At 38.3% G+C, this 15,909-nt stretch overlaps 1 protein-coding gene across 1 annotated transcript in view; it reads left to right on the top strand.

Annotated features, from left to right (window-relative positions):
• Ptp52F (Protein tyrosine phosphatase 52F) overlaps nucleotides 1-15,909 on the top strand; it is a 2,268,497-nt gene that overhangs the window by 1,944,631 nt on the left and 307,957 nt on the right. Inside the window, exon 7 of the mRNA XM_067773018.1 lies at nucleotides 6,521-6,594. Within this exon, the coding sequence (XP_067629119.1) occupies nucleotides 6,521-6,594 (74 nt within the window). The remainder of the gene's footprint in view (nucleotides 1-6,520; nucleotides 6,595-15,909) is intronic.

Genomic DNA, 15,909 nt, shown 5'->3' with positions numbered 1-15,909 from the left:
TTAACTGAGACAACGGTCTTAAATATGTTTTTATTTACCCATTTCCGCATAGTTTTTGATTAAGTAGTTCACTATCATCTCGTAGTTAGGACTTTTGTGTTTGCCTAAAAAAGAAGTAACGACTTTTTCAAAAGAATCCCACGCTGCTGCCTCCACTGTGACAATAGTTCTTTAAAATGTTATTGGTCATCATTTTCCTTATTTGCGGTCCCATAAAATCCCTTGCTTTTTTTTTTGCTTCTGAAATCTCTGGAAAGATTGTCTTCAAATGATGAAAAGCTTCGCCTTCTTTGGCCAAAGCCTTGACAAAGTTTTTAATAAGGCCCAGTTTGTTGTGGAGCGGAGGTAGAATTATTTTTTCCCTCTTTATAAGTGGAGAGTAGTTTATGTTATCCACCCCAACTTGAAACTCGATTCGTTCATGATTTAGTGGTCTTGACGAGCTTGGCTATCCAACTTGCATAGAAAGCAACAGTATTTTGTGTATCCACTTTGTAGACCACATACCATTCCAACGACTTTAAGATCGGCACATATTTTCCATTCATATATGATTAATCTGAGCAATTTTTGCATTATCTCATACGTTTCCTTCGTATTTACTGCATGCGCGATCGGGATATATGGCTTTTGGTTGCCAATATGCAATAATACGACCTTTAAACTTAATTTATTGCCGTCTATGAACAATCGCCATTCTTTTGAATCATATGGTTCACCAAACTGTTTGAATAGACCAGCAATGTCTTTGCACTTGGAAAATTGTTCGTGACAAGTTCTATAATATGTTACCTTAACATCGGATCAAACAAATTTAAATTGTTGCATACGAGATGCGTTTAGTTTGGCCTTTTCCTTTGAAAATTCCAAATCCCTTATCCAATCATTGAGTTGCGCTTGTGGCAAAGGGTTTCTTTCGTTTTCCGTTTGAAATCCAGTACAACATGATGCCACGTAATCAGATACTACTGTTGACAATGAATCTGGAGCCGGAGCTAAAGTAAAATTGATTTTGGCAATGTAGCTTCCGTTGAATTTAGTTCTGTTAATGACACTGTAGATACGCTCCCATAGGTTACTTTTCTCGTCTCTCCAACCCCAAGTACTTCTGTAGTACAAATATAGCAGTCCGTTGAATGGGAAGTTGGTTCCCTCCACTTCATTGGTGTAATAAATTTCATATGTCGCCTAAATATATAGTTTCAGAAATTAGTCAGCTATGCTTTAAAATGGAGCAAATTCCTGATTTTTACAACTCAAATTTTTGTTCCGGTTTCGGAAAAAATCAATTCGACTCGACATGTGGTGCACACAGTATTCGGTGTCCATGGTTTTTATGCCCAATTCCAAAGTACTTATAGTATGTAACTTTCAAAGGATTTGAAATCACACGTCGCATCCTTTTCACGATAAATTGACCGCAGATGAAGCAGAACATATCTGGATCATTTGTACACTCAAACTCTCGCGCCCTTTTATACATATTATATTTTTAAGTAAATGACGGGTTGTAAACTGCATTTATAAACTGAACAGTATCCGTCGAGCCTTGCAGATATTATGAAGGAACAAGGCGCATGTACTATTATTTATAATTAGATCAAGTAAAAATTCAAGCCTACCTAGACAAAAAGGTTCCCTAGTTCTACAAAGAAAACACTACCTGCATTAAATATATGCTCTTGCTTGAAATGTACCCGGGTTTGAGAAAACGACACTAACAGGTTTTTGTATCTAATAATCCTTCGAAAATCTACCTGCTAAACAACTGATATACGAAAGCAGGGTACCATCGATTTTGTTAAATGAAAGCTTATTTTTTATTTGTAATAAAACAGAGCTTATAGAGAAAAAAAACATCTTCTAAAAGAATAAAAATTTTCGAGATCCTTCCTCGCAAAATACAAATTTTTTTATAATTTTACAAAAAAAATTTTAAAAATCCGTAATGATTGTTCGTTATCTGTGAATCTGCAGGGCCTAGCAAAAAGTATTGTATGCACAGTTTAAAGCAAATTTCATTACTTAATGATTAAATTGACCCAATTTTTCCTTTTTGGAAAAAACCGTTATACGTAAATATCTCAAAAACGTTACCATAGAATTAAAAGTAACCTTGATTTTCGCAATCAGGGGGTGATTTACATAGGAATGTCATAATGGCGTCTCTGGTGCATTTTGGCTGTAAACCAGTGTTATTATCTTTCTATTCTTGTTGTGAATGTTCTATTGGCCATTTCATATCTGGAGCCCCCTCCGAAAAAATTTCCTCGACCCCCCCGCCCTCCCTCCTCACCCCGCACACAGATAAAATTCTTGTCAATGAACTATTAAAATACTGGATAGTATGAATAACCCCTACAAAATTCTGGTCAGTGAACCATTGAAAACCCGTATAGTATGATATTCCAGTCAGTGAATTATTCAAACACCAACTAGTATGAACAGCTTCACAAAATTGTAGTCAGTGAACTAGAATACTTACTGGCTACTTTTGCTTTTGACTGTAGGGTACGTATAACTACCGAACATCTATGTATAACATCCAACATTTAATACTTTTTAAAACACAATGTAAATAAAATACTATTTGGAATAACCCTGCAGCCAAAAGCCAAAGTAGCCAGCAATCATTCTAGTTCATTGACTATAATTTTGTGGGGCTATTCATACTAGTTCGTATTTGAAAAGTTCATCGAGTTTTCTCGGAGTTGAACGCGCCGCTCTCAATTTGCAAATGTATACTTTAGCTAACAAGACTAGATGTCTTACAAATCAACGGGCACATAATACCTTACAGTTCTGAAGATTAAAAAAACCATTAAAAGTGCTAGAAGGCTTTAGGCAATAGGCCCAGTCGTAATAGCTATGCTTATGCTAAAATACTAGGACATACGGCCATCTGCTACCTAACGCTGTTCTTTACATACCGTTTTAGTCATTGCCATTCCATAATAATGAAGAATTGCACGGATAATCCCACTACCAAAGCCCGGAAATCCAGCTACCGTTGGTTAGTCGTACTATATAACGATATCATCTGCTTAATCTAGCAAAGTCTCCCAGTGGAATAAGGAAATATGTTCGAAAGCACTGCGATGAGATATTGCACCTACCAACTCAGCCGGTTGATCCAGATAAACATAATGGGGGCCCTAAGCCACATTAAGGTGGTAAATACCTTCGCTAGGTCGCGTCCGGTCAACGCTTTTATCAATATACTGTGGCATAAACTAACTAGTTTGCCAATTGGTATGATATTGGTGTATATAATAACTATTATGCCTATGAACAAGTTGAGATTATTGGCAAACTACTTATCATCTAGTATGCAACTAGTAAGTTTGAGTGTACGGAAAATGTAAACAATGTTAAAGAGGACATATAATTACTTTGTAAAAGTGCGGACTTTTACAAAGTAATGACATTTTCTCTTTAACATTGTTTGCAGAATTTTGTTTATCAGAATTTTTAAAAAGCAACTTTTTGTCAAACAGGATTTTTTGTTCCGAATTTTGGTCGAACATGATTTCGACACCAACGCGTCTAAAAATACTTAAATAAAATTTACGAATTTAGGCGATTAAAATTTGAGATCATAATCGAACCAGTGTACAGATGAGAGTTGTTTCCTGACAATAAACAAAAATCCAGCATTATCAGTGATTTGCAACAGATGGCGCAACACTGAATAAATATAGTTGGTAAAAAGGAATAGAAGTAGCAAATTTGCCAGTCAAACAAACCACCGCTGTATAGCTAAATGGTTAGCGCAGCATGCCTAAAGCGTATCAATGATGAAGGCTTAGCACCCTTCGAAATGGATCTATCTGCGCAGCTATGGCAGGTTGTCTGAAAAGTTTTATACTTACTATTCCAAAAAAAAAATACAATTTTTCAAATTTAGAAAAATTAAAAAATAACAATAATTCTCATTAGAAAAAATTATTGTTCTGGCCTTGAGCTCGAATCGAACCTTGAATCAATAAAAAGAAGATTCAAATTTTTTAAACACTTCTTTCATATAAATGATTCAATACGTAGCGAAAGGTGTGTTCTTGTGCAAAGAAATAATGTTGATAAATTTTGGTTTTTAAATTTTAACAAAAGCTTTTGTAAACAGCTTGTCTTAAACAAAACTATAAAAGTAGAGTGCCGTTATCGAACCTAGGTGAACAATTACTTAAAGCTCATCAAGGTAAAAAACTTCGATGTAAAGAACATGCTAAACATCAATAAATTGCGCACTACCTTTCTAGTTTTGTTTTCGATAACAATAACTACTGCAAAAATTTCAAAATCAGAATTCAGCATCATTATGTTTGTGTTTTAGGACATATTTTACGCTGCCTTTTGAACAATTTATCTAAAAAAGCTTTGATATTTTTTAATTTATATTTTCCCCTTTTATTTCGGTGCTGTAAGCTATATTTGAAGTTTCATGCTTGTAGCTCAATCGCAAGTGTAATTAAAATTGATCGTTAAACTCACCCCTTCGTACGATTTCCCATATACTTTTTCCGGAGAACCCCCTAGGGGAACTTCTTGTAACAGGTAGTTTACTTCTTTTGTCCTCAGAAATATGTTCGAAATATCAAGCATCTAAGTAGTTTTCTAGAACGTTTGATATATGTTTATTATCTCCACCGGTACGCCTCCTAGCGGAGTTGTTTCTCATTTTGTTGCATTTCCACTGTGTACTGAATTAAGTTCAAGGCGTCCAGGGACATTTCACTCAAAAATCGATCGCGAGCTTCCACTTGATTTAAATAAATTTTCTAAATATATTTAAATATCTCAATCCCTGCCCCATCTATCACAAATAGAGCTCTATGGAAATTTACTCAAATAGCGGACGAAAATTCCACATGTCCTGAGTGGACTAAATATCTTAACATATTTAGTACCCTGTCCCATCTAGAAAATCTTTAATCCTTACTATTATAATTAGAGCCCGAAGTTTAGTTTAAAGTTTAAGGTCTCTAAGTTTTCTGTTATAATAAAAGCATAATAATTTAATGTAAACAAATTTTTGAGAAAGCGTCTACAGTTCATTAAATTAACAAATATATAAGATGAAAAGATATTAATTAATATTAATAAAATTCATTTAAAAAAATTAACACAAATAAACATCAATGATTAATTCTTTGTATTTTTATAAATAGAACAATGCAAGCCGGGTCCGTATTATGCTTTAAATCAAGTAGTACTCGTTAGATTAATTTCATTATAGTTCGACAGTTTCATAGTTGTAGTTTGAGTGTAAATGGTTTTCAGTCACTGATCGTTAAACGTAATACGTGCCCAGTTCTTAAATATGAACCGCCAGGAAAAGCAAAGATTGCACAATCAAAGGATGAATGAATGAGGCCTAGAATAGAGTCGCAGTCAGAGTACCAGTGTGCGAACAGCGATGCGTAGTACATGATCGGCCGACCAACTGCTTTGTAAGTTGTGCTGCCGGCTAGCGACTTGGAGATTTTCTTGCGGCTCTTTACTGGATACAGTTTGGAGGCATATAAAAATTAAAGGTGCTGTCGAGCGATACACCTAAGATTTTTGGGTGACTCAGTCTTAATAATGCCAACCACGTGGATGCCCAATATTTCCGTCGTCTGTTCCTTGAATATCGTAAAGAGATTGGCCTCGAACGAAGTCGGATTGCTCGAGGGGGAAAAGACGGAGTAGCTAAATATTTATTTCGGAAACTAATTCGTCTACTGAGGAGCCAGGGCATGTTGAAAATATCGTGCAATCGTAGGCATAGGAAATATTGGAAGCTCGTACTGGTGGTGAAGCGAGCTTTGATATGTATAAACTAAGCCAAATTGGAGATAGGACACCAGCCTGTCCTGTTAATTCTCCTAGCTTTTGGGGTTCTGTTCTGAAACAACCGTCGCTTGCGACCACTCAGATATTTTTCAGTCTGTCTCTTTAAACAAGGGGGAAGGGGTGAAACTCCTTTGCCTTGGAGTAGTGCACGGTGGTTGGCTGTGCCAAAACATTTGACAGATTAGTGTCACGAGCACCGATCTATGGTGGAGTGTTAATAGCGTTTGGCGTGGTGATAGTTGTATGTATTTTACGGAAGCCATGCGGATGGGTGTTACGAGATCCAACATTGTTAATTGAAGGATGCATTGCATAGGTGGCGAATCGCGATAGGTATTTGTCTTTTAATGTTGATGGAAACTTGTGTCCATAAACTGAATAAATAAACAAATAAATAAGTAACAAAAATATATAAAAAGGAACCGTTTTTAGACAGCTTTGTTTTTAAATCAGATGTGCATAAACGAAAATTTTATTAGGATCAGCTATTATTGTTTGGAAAGTCAAATAATATTATTTGAATGTGTGCAAACCCTTCCAAAAAATTATGCTGGGGTGTTTGCGATGAACGCTTACGGATCAAATTTTTTTTATATAAGGAACTAATCATTCAATGAACTACCCACTTATATTTATAAAAATATACATTTGTAATAAGAATAACACGATTTCTCTTAATCTGCAGGTGTGGCGTTGCCTTGTTTAACGTGGCTGGGTGGTCTCCCGCAGAAGAAACAATCTTGATGACGCTTCCGAATAGTATGTATACATAGGAATATATTTTTACTGTATTGATATTGATAAAATAAGGCAATGCATAGATCTCAAAGTTTCTTTGTATACCCACCTACTTATACTCCAGATTGTACCATACCAAAGTGTGCAAAAACGTCAAACACTAAATGCCTCCAAAGAAGATATTGAGTGCGTGAACTTCAGTGTAAAGCAGCGGAGCGTAACAAAATTCTGGTAGGACCGTTCCACCACACTACAAATTTTAACACAATTTTTAACATAATTTAAGCACATGAAATACACTGATTGGAGTTTTAGAGAGTAAAATCCAAATTTTGAAAATGTACAAATAATAGTTAAATAACAAATACATACATTGCCAGTTCAACACATTCCTACTAGAGTTTTGTGAAGGTTTTCTCCACACTATTTGCAACATGCAATATCTTTGTATTATATTGTCTTTGGAGCCTGGCTCAACAACGCAAATTTAAGGTGTAGTGTTGCAATTTAGGTACGAAAGACTACTTTAAGCTGAATTGCATTTGATAGTGAATTATAACTTAGTAGTATTTGAAACGAAACGGCGGTGAACATTCGGAACGCAAAATTAATTTCAAGTGTGAAAAAAGTAAGGTAAATTGTAACAAAAATTTCACTTTTGGGGCTGTTTTACAGTAGTCGAATTTCTGAACAAAGTTTGTAGAATGTAAAGCGAATCAAAAAGTTAAGATATTGTCAAAGAAGGACTTACAAAGAGTAGAACATTGTAAGGCGTCTCCTTCTTATATTATGGATCTGCCAAAGCGTCAGATCGAAGCAACGCGAACAAAGCTTTTATGTTAATCTGCCTTAACTTATATCTATACGGCAGAAATCGGCCAAAAAATTTACTCAAGTTAAAAGGAATATATTTAACACAGCAATATGAGACTCATTTATTCTCTCATATTTTTCATTTCTTTCTTTGTCTATCGTAAACAAAACGTTTTCAGTCCTGCTGTGACTGTGGAAAACATAAAAGAAAAACACTTACGCAGTATAACCGTTCTCTCCTCTGCTCATCGGTCATAATTTTAGTTTTTTAGTACTTCAAAATCAAATCTCAGAACAAAAACAAAAAAAAACAAAACAGATAATAAACAAAGTAAAATATTAATTTCTTTGTTTAATGAAAAAACATGTATTTGAAATTTTTTTCATTGCGCAATAACCATATAAAATTTCTCTTTGCAGATATTTATATTTAATGTTTTTCGCAAAAAAAAAAAAAAAAACACCAGAAAAAACAGGTTTAATTTTCTGTTGTTTGTAGATATGTGGCCGACCAAAGGAGATAAAGGGTTTTGGAAACTGCAATCCGAAAACCAAGGAAGTAAATAAACCAAATGAACAAGCAAAAATGTGAATGTGATGAAAAAGTATGAATATGAAATATGATATCTCCGCAATAAAATTGTGGTTTTTTAATAAAATAAGATAGTAACCGTATTGCTTTACTTCACAATTATACTCACATAGACCTGGGTATAGAAGTCTTAGAAAGTATTTTACATATGTATTTTGTTATTGTGTTACAAAAACTGTTCGCAGCAGACTCAGAGCAGTAACCTTATGTTTTAAATTCTATTTGTTTAATGAAAATCACTTGTTCGATTGGAAAAATTTTTGGTAAAGGCCTTTTTGACCGTTTTCGACCAAAAGAACAATGGCAACACAGATTTTTCCGTTTTGCCAAATCCCAGTGCATGTCAAAATGCTTGGAAGATATCATAACACAATTGATATGTAAGTATACTCCTACGATGTTAAACTCGCAAAGCGGAAATTATTATCATCAGGGACCGATAGTAGTTATGCCGGAAATAACTAACCAGAGAATAAAAATATTTACAACTTTTGACGTGAGGTGAAAAAACTCTAGGTGAAGTTAATCAAAAAGTTTCAAAATAAAATAAACAGTCTTAGACGATGGACCTTGTGAGCAGTTTGAGATCACCTTAGTTTGACACTTCACAAGCACAAACCAAACATAATGGAGTCGAACACGATATGGCGGTGATCCCTTCGTGATAACATACGGCATGGTACAACAAATGGAGGTAGTTCCATTTAATGTAAAGTTAGTCACTTCACTTCGCAATGAACGATGTTGGAATAAATATCCCCCACCCAATTATGATGAAGTCAGAATAGCAATAACCAGATTGAAAAACAACAAGGCGGCGGGCGCTGATGGATTGCCAGCGTGACTATTCAAATACGGCGGCGAGGAATTGGTAAAGCGCATGCAACAGCTTCTTCGGAAAATATGAGCGGACGAGTGCATGCCCGACGATTGGAATCTAAGTGTTCTTTGCCCAGTCCAAAAGAAGGGGGATACTGCAAACTGCACCAACTATCGTGGAATCAGCCTTCTTAATATCGCATATAAGGTCCTGTCAAGTGTATTGTGCGAAAGATTGTAGCCCACAGTGAATCGGCTGATTGGACCTTATCAGTGCGGCTTCAGACGTGGTAAACCTATCATCGACCAGATTTTCACAATGCGCCAAGTCTTGGAAAAACCCCGCGAAAAAAGAATCGACACACATCACCTCTACGTCGTGGTTCCCCCGCAAAACTTATACGGCTGTGCAAAATGACGTTGAGCAACACCATCAGCTTAGTCAGAATTGGGAAGGACCTTTCCGAGCCGTTCGAAATTACAGCACCAAGCCGACTTCCTTGATGAACCCTAGCAGTTCTCTTGGTTTGAGGGATTAATTGTGGGAATGTATTGGCTATGATGAACCATGAACTTAGCCCTGCATCTTGAGATTGCGTCAAATTCCAGGAGGATGTTGTCCGTCGTCGCCACTGATCGATCACAAAATCGGCATGTGTTATTCCGTTACTTTTTAGTTTTTTATAGGTATATGGGCAAGTCTTTTTAATTGAGCCCCGCTTTTACCAAGTCAATATTGTGCGATGATATTTGGTTAGCGCCGAGTTTTGTGGCCAAGAAGACCACTGTGTGAATATCGTTGCGAAATTCGGCATAATTCTTTTTAATTAGCAATTAAAAATTATTGGATTGTTTTGGCAAATTAATTGTTTATCCGAAAGCAAGCGGCCGAACGGGAACATTTTTTAGATATAGATTCAAAAGAAATTCAAGTACAGAGTGAAATTATTTTTTTTGCAAAAATTGTTTTTGTTGTTGGTTTGCAATAAATTTTCTTTAAACAATTGAATATTTAAACAATTTATGCGCCTTGCAGACGTGAATTTTAAAGAACAGCTTATGTAAAAACCATTTCTGGGATATTCTACCTAAAAAAATTTTTGAGATCGGACATAGTTTGAAAACACTGCTTTGTTTTAGGAAACCTTTAGTACCAAAAATTTTGTTGTCAATAAGGAAAACAATAAAAATAGAGTTTGCATGTTTAATGGTGTGTTCAATTTATACTTATTATTTAAGAATTCGTGAACTTAACATCGACTTATAATAATTTATAATAAATAATATTTACTGGCATATTGCGATGGTACCATTTCGAAAATCGCTTCGTAATTATCATCAGGAAATTTCGTAATGTTATCATTCAGTTGCCTTAACCACTAGGCTATTCTGCTTGTATTTGTTTCCTTGCTTAATTCAATTTATCTCAGACAGGGTGACCCCCTATCATGCGATTTCTTTAACTTGATGCTGGAAAAAGTTATACTAGTTGCAGAACTTAACCGCTCTGGAACAATATTCTATAAAAACATGCATTTATTGGCATATGCTGATGACATAGATATCGTCGGTCTAAACACCCGCGCCGTTAGTTCTACTTACTCCAAACTGGAAAAAGGAGCGGTAGAGATGGGCTTGAAGGTGAATGAGGACAAAACGAAGTACCTGCTGTCATCGAGTAAAGAGTCAGCACATATGCGCCTTAGCAACCACGCTACTGTTGGCAGCCATAATTTCGAAATAGTAAAAGACTTCGTTTATTTGGGAAACAATATCAACACTAGCAACAACATCAACTCTGAAATCCAGCGAAGAATCACTCTTGCCAATAAATACTACTTTGGATTTGGCAATTGAAAATTAAAGTCCTCTCTCGGCAAACGAAAATCATACTCTACAAGTCATTTATCGTTCCCGTCCTGCTATATGGTGCAGAAGCATGGACCATGACAACATCAAATGAAACGGATTTGGGAGTGTTCGAGAAAAGTTCTTCGAAAGATTTATGGATCTCTACGCGTTGGCGATGGCGAGTACCGAAGAAAGAGCTATGCGCAGATACAGTCCAGCGAATTAAAACGCAGCGGCTGCGCTGGCTAGGCCATGTTATGCGAATGAAAGATGACGCTCCAGCCAAGAAAGTGTTTCTACCGGAACCCGTCTATGGAGATAGAGGGCGGCCCCACTCCGCTGGAAGGACCAAGTATAAAACGATTTAAACTCCCTTGGTGTGACCAATTGGCGCCGGTTGGCAGAGAGAAGGGCGACTGGCGCGCCTTTTTGGACGACCATAACCGTTTAAATGGTTAAGCGCCAATTAAGTAAGTAGTAAGTAAGTAGTCACTTCACTTTTGCGGGTGCAATGGCAATGTTTCCATCTTTCTCTACTTGATGTCTTTCGCATTAACGGATACAACTCAATAAATTTTATATTTGTTTTAAATAAAAGAGATGGCGGGCTCGAATCGAGGTCAAGGCCTAACAAAAACTATTTCATCTTATTATTGTAATGATACATTTTTTCTTAAATGAAAAAATTATTGTGATGGAGGGTGTTTTAACACGTTTTGAAATGGAATCGGCCAACAAACCTTGATTGTTAACTAAATATGTGGACGATTTATTCGCCATAGTAAAAATAGAGGACACAAACAAATTGTTAAATCTACTCAACGGGTATCTCTATTAAGTTTACGATCGAAATAGAAAAGGACGGAAAAATACCTTTTTTGGATACCCTAATAATTAAGAGAGATAACCGATTAACAATAGACTGGTAGAAAAAACCCACAACATCTGGAAGATTGATTACCTTCTACTCGCAGCATGCTAGAAATGTAAAAATTAACACTGCCAAAAATTGTATGAGGCGTGTTCTCTCCATCAGCGACACATTGTACCACAACAAAAACATCAATATCATTAAGGATACCCTGAAAAATAATGACTTCCCCACGAAATTAACCTGTTCGGCCTGAGTGCGTCTGGAACCGGCAGTGGGTAGGCGCACACGGGTCGATCTCGGGTTGATAGTGCTCTCGAAAGAAAGTAAAAGAACAAAACGCAAAGAGGATTTCCTCGTTATAATAGTGTTTTAATTAGAGTGTAGGAAAATATATACAAGGATACAATATTACCTTTGAGTGTAAAACTGATGACGGTGATACTCGGCGATGTGTGCTGGTTGGCGTTCGATCGAAAAAAGGCCGGTTGTGCCGTTGATGACAACCGCTAAGCCGCGAAAAGATCCTCTGGTATTAAGGAGGGGAAAAAACCACACACACACCACCCCTTACGTATACGTGCATGGGTGCTGCCAACCTGCAAACCTGTGCATGCATGTACACAAATGCGGCGTGAGTGTGGGTGGCTGGAAATATTATTAAAACATTAGGGAGGGGCGCCGTCAATCGAGTGAAAGTTAGGCATTGGGCCTAAACATGCCGCCCCCCTTGCGGTACGCAACCTCACAGTCATCCAAGGATCACCGACCGTAAAGAAGAGGAAAAAATAAAAAACTTATAACTAACTTAACCTAACGACGGCCAGTCCGCCGGCTTGGCAGCACGTACGATGAGTTGCGTAGTGTGCGAGCTTGGTTACGGATGCCTCGGTCATTCGCCACTTTCCCGTCATGGTTAGAAGCCGGAGCCATGTTTGCCTAGAGCTAGGGATTGCAAAAAAAGTAAAAAGATATATATGTTCATATTTCTTGCCGTTTATTACAAATTCATTGGAAATGAACAAGCATAGAATTTTGTATGAAGAAAATTCAATGAAAAATAACTTATTGTAATGATACAGGATTTTAAATGCACACCTCTTGCGACTGTGTACAACAGAAATTCAATAAAAAATAAATAAAAAAAGAATAAAAAGTGTAAAAATTCCTGTATTTCGGTCGTTACCGAATATTTTCATGTTAGGCCTTGGTTGTGCCCGAGAGTACCCAACCAAAGATGGTACTCTGAGCCAGCAAAAGGCCAAACGTGGTGGGCAGAATCCCTGGTAATATTATCTCCGCATAGACATCTGTTCCTAGGATGAGGCGGATCGGCTCGGATGCACGGAACTGCGGATCCGCAAGACGGAGATGTGCGTACGGGGCTGCGATAGCGCTGTCGATGCTGGTCGTGGGTGTCATGTGCCGAAAATTGGATACGACCGCAGCATGGGTCGCAATCCTTTTGTTCTGTCCGTGTCTTCCTCGGATACGCAGCAGACATCCTGCTTGCCCGCCAATGCTGCTGGTAGGAAGTTGGAGCTCCTGGGCGAGCTCATCCGCAATCACTGTGGTGGGGGAGCATCCATCGATTAAGGCGCGAACGAGGTGCAGCCGCCCCCCTGCTTCTATTTTCACGACCGCGGTGGGGGTGATCGCTACCGTCGGTATCATGGTGGCGGTGGCAGCTGAATGCGGGGCTAGGAGCCCTGCCCGGAAGGCGGACACGGTGGTGAGCTGCAGCGAGTTGGATCCGTGACTGCGATCTCGTGGTTGATGATGGGTGTGATGTCGTTGTTGCAGGCGAAGAGGCCTTGTCTCCGCTCTGCGATCGCGCGGTGGTTGTCTTCGTTGAGGGTCCTTAGTTTGCCGGCGAAGAGACCGAGTCTCCGCTCGGCCGTCACGAACATGGCGCTGGACTGTAGATGGGTTGTGCTGGAGCCGCTTCCTTTCGTGCTGCAAAAGCGGTCGATACGATTTGGCTGCTGATGTTGTGTTCGGGCGAAGAGACCGAGTCTCCGCTCCGGTTCGGTGGATTCGAGCTGGACGAAGAGGCCCAGTCTCCGTACCAGCATCTGACGCATATAACGAGATGGAGTCGTCAATTCGCTCACGGGGTGATTCCAGCTCCTCCTCAACATGTACACTCCATGGTTTGGAGCGGGCTTCGTGGAGTAGCTGTTCCTCTTCATCAATCGAGGAGATGTGAAGCATCGTGTGATGTTTTTCGCCGCATTTTTTACATCGGCCTTGGCTTGGGCACGTATTCGAGCGGTGGTCTAGAGCCAAGCAATTTCCACAGCAGCTCCCGCGGATCGCTAAGTAAAGACGCTCCTCGGGTTTTTTGGCCCGAAAGATGGGGCACAGGCGTATGGGATGTTGCTTAAAACAAGCGCGGCATTCCGACGTATAACGCATGACGTTCTTGGCAGCGCTTCGTTGCATAGCGGCAAAGCGACCCATTTTTCTGAAAGAAAAGCAATATGTTTGACTGGGTCGAGTTATTCTCGAAAATGCGGGGGCGAGTGGTCCCTAGTTGTATTATTGGGTATTTGGGAAATTTTATTAGCGCGCGCATAAGGGGAAACGTCTGTCGCTGCATAAAAAAAATATTCATATGTGGCGTGCATTATGCATGGCCTCTTTCCCCACACGTTATGTGCCTGGGTCTTTAGTGCCTTATTTTGTTTATTTTGTGTCACCCGGTAGCGTATTAGTTGGCCACGGGCACACTAGTGCTGCAGAAAATGAGCATTTACGATTTTTCGGTTCGCACATTCTGGTGCCGGGCCGGGTAGAAGGTGTATAGCGTGGGTTCTTTTGATTCGCTGTTATTTGTGTTGTTGGTGCTAAAACCCCACAACTTCCCTGCCCGCCACAAAAAAAATGTTTGGACAGCAAAATTGTATGCGATGTAAAGAAAAAATAAAAAAAATGTTCGTTTTGGATGAGGAGAATCATTTGTAGAATGTATCATTTTTCTCTTTTTGTATTACCTTTCGGTTATTTATTCAATCTTTCCCAAGTACGCTTGTAGTCCCGTTTCATTGATGGCGTTTAGCAAGCGACACGGTTCCCGAAGGGTATTTGGCTCCGGTACCGATTTTTCCGGAAACGGGTTTTTGGGTACCCGTTTGCATCATTTTATGCATCCCTAATATAATGTGCATTTAAACTCGGCATATATGTGTACATACGTTGGTGTAAGTATATGGGCAGTCAGTGCGCGGACTCTAGCGCATTGGTAGATTGACCTACCTTTTTGACCCATTTTCATTTTCACTACTTTTACGACTTCTGCTACCAAACCCTAGATTCTACCAATATTTCAGTATTTTCGCACTGAAACCGTATACTGCATTACAGTATTAAGTTGCCGCGCCCACCCAACTACTATTAGGAGGCGATACTGACCAAATCAGTCCATTTTGACAAATTTGTGAATAACTTAAATAGGAAATGAATTTTTTTTGATTAGAGAAATATAGTAACTGAGCACGCGAATATTTTCTGCGCTATTTTTCTCAGTTTTTTTTTTTTTTTTTTTTTTTTTTTTTAACGCCAATAAAAAGTTTTACGTAAACGATAACCTGCCGAAATCGGTTATTTTGCGGCAGTATTTTTTGGTACATTGGGAAATTGTTGTGGTTGTTAGACGTTTTGGTATGTGATTTATTTTGCGAGTTGTTTGTTTTACAATGAATTGGGGATTTTTGTTACCAATATAAACCGTAGTTATTGTTTTCATGAAACTTCTACTACCATTTTCCGTCTCCCAACATTTTGCCTTAAAAAAAAGGTCCGTGCACTGGTGGATATTTACCAGCAGCAAAGAAAAAAAATTGTGCACATTCATACACACCCGTGTATAGAATGTAAATTCCTCTGAATTGAAGCAAACGGGACTAATCGAAAGATTTTTTCCGTTGCTTCATTCTTTCATTTTTTTACGTTCATGGAGTACGGTTGGCTCTGACAAGTGTATGTTGATTGAAAAAAGTTTAACTACTAACGCGTACATTGGCAAAGAATACTTTGTTGTAAGATTCATGCATTTTATCAATTTGCATTAGTTAAATTACAATTGAATTTGACTGCAAGTGTATATGAATTATCAAACCGAAATGACTTCAAGCTATATAACACGAGCTTTCATGGTCAGCCCATACAAAAAATATGGGAGGATGAACGTGGTGCGGGTAGCCTACAAAATTGTGGTGTACCCAACCAAATCGACGACAGCATTTATCAGGAACGTCAAAGTGATTTTACATTTCAAGATCGTGCTAAACGTCTCAAATTCCCTCAATTTTTTTGCTCGAAAGGCAACTGATTTGTATGATGCTGAATTGACTACCAGAAAATATACAATATATAGCACCGCTGCCAC

Source organism: Eurosta solidaginis, chromosome 3 (genome assembly GCF_040869045.1).
Source record: "Eurosta solidaginis isolate ZX-2024a chromosome 3, ASM4086904v1, whole genome shotgun sequence".
In the NCBI taxonomy this organism is placed as follows: Eukaryota; Metazoa; Arthropoda; class Insecta; order Diptera; family Tephritidae; genus Eurosta; species Eurosta solidaginis.
This window is presented reverse-complemented; position numbering and strand designations above follow the sequence as displayed.